The following is an 8,588-nucleotide window of genomic DNA, read 5'->3' on the forward strand; positions in this document are numbered from 1 at the left end:
AAACCATCCCTTTGATTATACAGACCTTTGTTGGCAAGTGATGTCTCTGCTTTTAAATACACTGGGGGTGTAAATACACGGGGGTGGGTGGAGGGTGCGCCAAGGACTTTGGAGCCAGGACACCTGCTCTTCTAACTGAACAGGTGACATTTGGCAAATGACCTAATCCCTCCACATCCCTCACTTTGATCTGCTGGAAAAAAACAAAGATGAGAGTATCATCTTAGAAAACGAATCCATCAACATACAGGCTTTGGCAGAGCTTGGCACATAGCAAATTTTGCAGAAACGCTTTCTCTTATTTCACAAGCTGTTAGGCAAAGTTTTATCAACTGCAGTGCCTAAGATAATGTTCATGAGATGGTTAGCACAGGAGAAAAATTTCAGAGGTCAGTGAAAAGATATTTGCAATAGAGCAACCACCTGAGAACCAAAGACACTGAACACTGCAAAGTCAACCCGCTCGAACAAGCAAACAGTGACAGAAGAACCAACTGGAGCACCGAGACTGACACGCGGGAGGGGTTTCTTTTAAAAATAGCAACTGGCTCTGGTAGAGACCGTGCACCACATGTGAACACATTTGGCTCTTGCTCTTCACCCACCCCTTTGTTTTCCACAAAAAGAAGAGACTCAAAGAAGATTCCTTCTGAATGTGTATCACCATTTATTGGAGTTTGCATTAGGAATTGAACAGAGGACACTGTCTGTGGAGTGGCAGGGGGAGAAAAAGGAAAAGAAAGTATGTTTTGTAGAATTCATTTTTTCAAAACACTTTATGGTTTCAAAATCCTCTTTTACCCCAAAGGAAATTCAAGAATTCAAGTATGGTAAGTGCGGAGCAGTAATACAAAAAGTCTTTCATGTTTATGTGTGCGTGTGTGGGTGTGTGTGTCTGTGTGTGTGTGTTTTACAAGCAGACATACTTCCACATTTCTCGCACCCTTTTTTGCTTTGGTAAGGCCAAGCCCCACAGGACACATCCATACAAACAACCCTGCCTTGAACTCAGAGACTCAGGGTTGAGGAATTTATTTACCCTCATAGAATAACTGTAAAGATTTAGAAATGTCACAGAGCATTAAAAGAAAAACCCAACCCCCCAACACCCAAACCATAAGACATGAAATCCTGATACACTTAAATGCTTCCTTTGCTGCAGCTGTTCCTCAGATTCCTGATAGTGGGCTTACTACAAGGACCAGAGCAATAAGATACTCTTCATTTTGTTTAGAATAATTAGGAAAAAAAAAAAATTAAGGGACATTTCAAAAGAAAAAAAAAATAAAAACTAAAATTCAAATTCTGAAAATATCTTGCCTCTTTTATTAATCATGTCATCTAACACCAATTAAAAAAACAAATACGTGAATATGATATAAAAATACGATCCCGGGATTAACACTTGTTGCAGGCACAGTTATCTCACAGAATATATGTTTGGAGGGCCAAGGAAAGGAGTTTATTTTTGTTTTTGCTTCACTTAAAAAAAAAATCCACAGCAGTGCAAGTAGGATCAGGAAGAGGGTAGGAGGGGGGAGATTCTTTAGCAGCAAAATGTCCAAGGTTCTCTAATCACAATCAAAATCAACGGATATTGGATTTAGTGGGGGGGCGGGGGGAAGATGAAAGGGATGCTGCCCAGACCCATGTGTCATCATCACTAAAAGACTTCTGCTGCAAAAGCCCCAAACTGTGACATATGAAGGACGTGCTCTATTACACAAGCAATCATCAAGTGTGTCCTTCAAGCTTTTGACCACGTTTGTCACTTAAATATATGTACAGGAATTGGGCTCCTCCTCTTGTTCACGTCCCTTCAGGTCTCCACCGTCTGGTCGCTCTGGGTGGGCTCATGGTGTATTTTGCCTCCAATGTTTGAACAGCATGTGCACCATCGCTCCGGTTTGCCTCGCTGGCCCTGGCTGTTTCCAGCAGAAGGTGGGCAGGTAGGGTGGTTTAGTGATCACTGTTCTGTTTCTCTCTCATCCAGGCGTGAATCTGTTCTTTCAGTTCTGGCACTGAGAAAAGAAAAGGAAAGAATTAATGCCCTGGATGGGCTTTTCCTGAGAGATGATGCCTGCAGTTCACTATAAAGAAAGGGCCATTTATACCCTCATGGAACCGAAGACTGACAAAGAGGACATGAACAGTAAAGACTGGAATTCTATAGCGAAAAAGAGCAAAGAATGTTTTGTGTCTTTTCTGTTACAAAGTGTCAGAAACCATGGAGTGTCTGGATTTGTTAAATTTCCCCCTTTTGGTTACTCTCTGATACAGGATTTTTGGCCCCACTGCTCAGGACAGGTGCAGGCACTGCGGCTCAAGCTCTGCCCTCCTCTACCTGGTTCCAGCATGCTCTCTGTCAGCGTCTGTCGGTTGAAGGGGTCCGTGGGGGAGTTCAGCAAGTGTCGCAGGATGATGGAGCGGTCCATGATGGTGCCGGAGGGCAGTCGCACGGGGTCAGTCATTAGGGTGTCCATTAGAGGGTCTACAGAGACAAAGCAAAGCAAATTCTAATCAAACAATAGCGCCTACAACTGAAAAAGAATACAAAACAAAGTCCCTCCTATCAGTGAAAAATAGAGCAGCAACCAAATGGCCCAGACCAGGCCCCGAGGTTTAGAAGGAAATCAGCATTAGATAAATCACACACTTGGCCTTTTGCAGAGAGCAAAGTACCCTTTTGTCAGCTACTGAGAGGAAAAATTGGAGGAAAAAAGACAGTAAGACAGACACAGCAGCAAGCAGTGAAGGCGGCAGGCTAGAATCAACCCTTCCTCTTAGTACTCCTCATAATCCTTGGGACATACAAATCCCTGCCTGCAAAGGCAAGGCTGACCTTAGAATTTTCAGGGCTTTTATCTGGTTTGAAATCAGGCTAAGGATTTTTTCCCCTTGTCATTTATAATATGAACTAAAATTAGGCAATGGTAATTTTAATTTCAGACCAAGAGTCTCAAAGAGCAAGGAGAACACAGAACATCTTCTAATGTTATAGGTTTCAGGTTAAATCAAAGAATTTGGTATAAGAAAAGTGGGTCCACTCACCTCTGAACTCGTCTGGGGCATCACTATAGTCAATCTCTGCCCGTGCATTCTTAGCCACAATCTCCTCTACTTTCTCAGCCAAAAGCTTGAACTTCTCTATCGCTATGGTGGATTTGATTCCTGCCTTCCGCATTTTTGAAATAACTTCTTCAAACAACTCTTTGCTGTAGGATCTCTGCAAACGAGGAAAGACAACGTGAGATGTAAATATAAATGGAAAAAAGAAACCTAAAGAAAATATCCAAAGTAGGCTCTGTTTTCTAAAAAAGCCCTAAAATTATAAGTATATATAAGTATACTTTGACATGGCTATAAATACATAAAGACCGGGCTAATCCAAACCAAACTGTACAAGGTCATTACTTTTGGAAGCGGCTTTAGGACTGAGGCAAATGAGAGGAATTAAAAAAAATTTTAATTACTTTTACAGCAGACATGCATTTCTCTTAAAATTTTAATATTAAAAAGAAAAGGAAATCTAGTCTAGTTCAGTCTTCGTAAGGCACTCAGATGGTAAAGAATCCGCCTGCAGTGTGGGAGACCTCAGTTTGATCCCTGGGGCTGGGAAGATCCCCTGGAGGAAGGCATGGCAACCCACTCCAGTGTTCTTGCCTGAAGAATCCCCATGGACAGAGGAGCCTGGTGGGCTACAGTTCACGGGTCGCAAAGAGTTGGACATAACTGAAGGACTATGCACAGCACACAGAGACCCAATACCCTGCAAGAGGAGGTAGATAGTTCAGTTCTTTTCCCTAAAAGTAAACATGTGAAATCAACCCAAACAGAGTTCATAATCAACAGGAGCTTTCTCCCATTCTTTGATGCTTCTTTAAGATCTTTTAGTTTAATGCTATTATATGTCAAGAGGCTCGGCTGATGGGAGCAGACAGGGATTACGCCTGTGAGAGTGGGAGGGATGACCAGCAGGGTAAGCCCCACCACAGATCCAGGCGACCCTGGACTTCAAACCTGGCTTCACCATCTACCCACTGTGTGGTTTTAGGCAAGGCTCTAACTCTCCTTAGCCCCAGTCTCTTTGGGTGTAAAATGCCGGTAGCAACACCTACTCTACAGATGCCTAATTTATATCAATCACTGCCATTTCAAAAGAGCAAAGTATATCATATTTGGCATTTACACTGGCCACATGCCACTTTAGTGACACAAAGATAGGCGGGGAATGATTAAATCAGTGACCTGTGATTTCTAAACGAGGATTCACAAGAACATACATCTGTGGGATAAATTCATCTTAGTACTTGCGTTTTCTCAGAATGCTGTATTCAAAGTCCTCAGTCTTCCTTCTATACTTTTTTAAACTTCAGTTTCTAAATAAGTGCACATACTCATTCTCTCTCCATACACACCCATGTTCCTTATTCAATCCATGTGGGAAAAGAGCAAAGAACGAAGTGTTTTTCTTTTTGCCTGGGCCTAGCAATAATAGTTGTAGTTTCTGAAACTAAATTACTACTTTAGTTCAACAGATACTTTATTTTGTATCTACTTACTATGAGCCAGATAAGCCACCATCCCCATCCCCTAGGGCTTCCTTGATAGCTCAATTAGTAAAGAATCTGCCAGCAATGCAGGAGACCCCAGTTTGATTTCTGGGTTAGGAAGATCCACTGGAGAAGGGAACAGCTACCCACTCCAGTATTCTGGCGTGGAGAATTCCATGGACTCTACAGTCCATGGGGTCGCAAACAATCGGACACAACTGAGTGATGTTCACGTCACAGGGAAATAAACGGCCAGAAGTTCATAGTCAGATGCTGAAAAGGCAAAAATGCACAGCGTGGCTGCTGCTGTCCACACCACTGTGATGATTCACCTTGAATGCCTCCGTCCAGCTGGTGTTCTCGAAAACATCACCCACTCTTATTTCTCAGAAGAAATTTTGGATTTTCCTGGCAATACAGTGATTAAACCCTCTGTGCTCCGCATGTAGGGTATATGGGTATAATCCCTGGTCAGGGAACTATGATCCCACATGACACATGGCACCCCCGCAAAAAAGATGATTTGAGTTTTTAACTGACTGATTTGTGCCTGCTATAGAGTCAACTTCTAAGACACAGCAGTGGATAAACATTATCAGAAATCAAAGGGCACTTATGATAAGGGGACATGGCATTCAGTGTCAAAGAGCAGCAGCATCAATTAATCAAACAAATATAGATTACTGAGCTGCTGCTTCAAGTTCAGCGTGGATGGGACTGGAGAGGAAGCAAAGATGTTGTCCTTGACATCAAGGATCGTACAGAATGAATACAAAATTAGACATAAAAATATCTGCAAATTATGTATCTGATGTAGGTCTAGTATCCAGAAAGTATTAAAGAACTCACACAGAATATATAAAGAACAAAACAGAAAGGATCCGATTTCAAAAATGGATAAAGGGGAATTTCCTGGTGGTCAAGTGTTTAGGACTCCATGCTTTCACTACCGAGGGCCTGCGTTCAATCCCTGGTCCATGAACTAAGATCTAACAAGCCACTTGGTGCAGCTAAGGGGGAAAATAATGGATGAAGGATTTGAATATACAGTTCTCCAAAAAAGATACACAAATGGCCAACAAGCACTTGTCATTAGGGAAATGCAAATCAAAACTACAGTGAAATACCACTTCACTCCCACTAGGGTGTCTATTAAAAACAAAACAAAACAAAAACACCATAAAATAGCAAGTGTTGGTGAGGATGTGGAGAAATTAGAACCCTCGTACACTACTTGTGGGCTTGTGGAACTGTTAAACACAGAATTACCATATGACTCAGAAATTCTACTCCTAAGTATATCCCAAAGAATTGAAAATAGGTATTTATACAAATGCTTTGTCTGATTGCTTTGCAGCCCCATGAACTGTAACCCACCAGGCTCCTCTGTCCATGGAATTCTCCAGGCCAGAATACTAGAGTGGGTAGACATTTCCTTCTTCAGGAGATCTTCCTGACCCAGGGATCAAACCCTGGTCTCCCACACTGCAGGCAGATTCTTCACAGTCTGAGCCACCAGGAGACACGGGTTCAATCTCCGGGCCAGCAGGACCCCTTAGCCACAGGGCAACTAAGCCCCCTGTGTTGCAGCTACTGAGCCTGCGCTCTATAGCCCACGCGCTGCAACGTGAGAAGTCCACGTGTCACTATGTTCCACAACAACAGAAGCCACCGAGATGCGAAGTCTGCGCACCGCAGCCAGAGAGGAGTTGCCCTCCACAACCAGGGAGGAGCTGCCCTCCACAGCCAGAGAGGAGCCCCTGCCCTCCACAACCAGAGAGGAGCCCCTGCCCTCCACAGCTAGAGAGGAGCTGCCCTCCACAGCTAGAGAGGAGCTGCCCTCCACAGCCAGAGAGGAGCCCCTGCCCTCCACAACCAGAGAGGAGCCCCTGCCCTCCACAACTAGAGAGGAGCCCGTGTGCCCCATAAGACCCCGGTGTCTTCATAAGACCCCGGTGTCTTCATAAGACCCCGCAAACCCAAAAATAAATAACTGTTAAAAGAAAAGGAACTAGGTACTGATACATGTATAACAACTTTGAAGACACGCTACATGAGAGAAGCCAGACACAAAAAGTTACATACATTGTATCATTCCATTTATATGAAATATCCAGAAGAGGCAAATAGGCAAATATAAAAATAGGTAAAATAAAGACAGAAAGCATTTAGTGGTTGCTAGGGGCTGGGGTGAGACGGGATAGTGGCTACTTAATGGATTCAAGACTTTCTTACGGGAGTGACAGGGTGTTCTGTAACTAGAGAGGGGATGCTTGTCCAACACTGTGCCTGTGTAAATGCCACTGGATTGTACACTTCAACGTGGTGCATTTTGTGTTATGTGACTTTCACCTCAATTAAAAAAAAAAAGTGCATAGGAGAAGTGAGATTTCAGGTGGGCTCTTTACTATCATTTTTTCATGAAACATGGTGTTAACAGACAGTGCTCCAGGAGCATCAGATTGCCATCCATCTGTCCGGAAAGCACAGGGAGATGCAGCCCTGGACACAGCTCCCAAATCAGGCTAGGACCTCTCTTTCAGGCTCTCCGGGCTTTGGGCACAGCTGTCCTGTTGCCCGCCCCGCTTCCTCCCACCCTGACCAGGGGCGCTCTGCTCAGACCTGTGTGTAAAGCTCAGGGCTCCTTGTACTGGTGTCTCCTGTCACCTGTCCTGGGCACCTGTCTTCCACCCGCTCTCATGCGTGGAAGGCTCTCTGCTTCTTTTCTTGCTCGGCTGCCACTTTCTTCTTCCTTTTGTTTTCCCAGGAAAATAAGACACACCAGACGGAAGCAGAGCAAATCAACAGCGCTGCCCCCAAAGGAGATAACAAAGTGCTACCACCTCCCTGGAGCCTTCCAGTCTTCCATCCTTCTGCCCCTCCCTGCCACCCAGACTCTCTTCCAAAACAAGCCAGTTGGCAGGCCCCTCACTGGCTTAGAGCCAACATAAATGCAAAGTGTCCAAAAATCAAGACAAACATCACACTGTACAACGCAGCAAAAAACCCACTTAAAAAGTGTTCTTCTCTCCATGGTGTCACCAGCACTTGTGTGGTTGCTTCAAGGGTCTGGAAGAACAGGGCTATTGAGACATTTAAGCAGACCTGAGGGCCACCACAGGCCAGCACCAAAATCCACAGGCGTTACCAGGGAGTGTGGATGGTTTACTGGTCACCAAGGAAAGCAGTAGGAAGCAACCCTTTGGTTTTCACTGTCTCACTGGGTATGCTGTGTTCACCCACACTGCAAACTTTGTGTTACACTAACTTCTTGTGTTGTGGCGGCCACAGTAAAACCTACCAGGAGAAAAGGCAGCAGGCTAATGACCCTTTGGAGTCCCTGACTGTAAGAGGGGAAGAGTCCCTGGGGATTTCTCACACCTGACCTCTGGCTGGGCTGAGGCCCCGTTCTAGTCGGCCTGCTGCCCAAGGCGGACGCCCTGAGCTCACATGGTGAGCGTTTCCATTTCCTGTCCCTCCTACGACTACCGTTTATCTTCCATTTCTCAATATATGCAGTATTATACAGTGGCAGACGGGAGAATCATTTCAGCATCTCCTCAAAATAACTGCAAACACCTAACCTATTCCTTTACCACTACTTTTTTGCAGAAAAACTACTTTAGACATATGTGGTTTTTTTCCATTGCAGGCACTTTGTCAAGACCACATCTCCTGCTTATATCTAAAAGTACCTACTACGCATGTGACGTATGTCTCAATAAAGCTTTTACTGGAAAAACACAAAAAAGGACCTGCAATTTCCCTATTTTGACCTTTAGATGATATGTAAGTAAAGAACCTTCTGGAGGGGACTTCCTTGGTGGTCCACTGGTTATGATGCCGTGCTTCCAATGCAGGGATGCAGGAGATCCAAGATCGATCCCTGGTTAGGGAACTAAGATCCCACATGCCGTGCAGGGCAGCCAGTACATAAATAAATCAACAACAACAACAACAACAACAAACCTTCTGGAATTCCTAGTGACAGTTACCCTGAGAGGTGAGTAATATCTGGAAAAACAACACGAACAA

General features: G+C 44.4%; 1 protein-coding gene across 2 annotated transcripts in view; it reads right to left on the reverse strand.

Moving 5' to 3' along the window:
- Positions 1 to 1,303: 1,303 nt before the first annotated feature.
- Positions 1,304 to 8,588, reverse strand: part of UBE4B (ubiquitination factor E4B) — a 121,493-nt gene continuing 114,208 nt past the window's right edge. For both annotated transcript variants that reach the window (XM_010849916.1, XM_010849915.1), the window contains 3 exons: positions 3,052 to 3,226; positions 2,345 to 2,491; positions 1,304 to 2,021 (listed from right to left, as the gene is read on the reverse strand). In XM_010849916.1, coding sequence (XP_010848218.1) covers positions 1,960 to 2,021; positions 2,345 to 2,491; positions 3,052 to 3,226 — 384 coding nt within the window. In that variant the 3' untranslated portion in view covers positions 1,304 to 1,959. The remainder of the gene's footprint in view (positions 2,022 to 2,344; positions 2,492 to 3,051; positions 3,227 to 8,588) is intronic.

Source organism: Bison bison, unplaced genomic scaffold (assembly GCF_000754665.1).
Source record: "Bison bison bison isolate TAMUID 2011002044 unplaced genomic scaffold, Bison_UMD1.0 scf7180017864289, whole genome shotgun sequence".
NCBI lineage: Eukaryota > Metazoa > Chordata > Mammalia > Artiodactyla > Bovidae > Bison > Bison bison.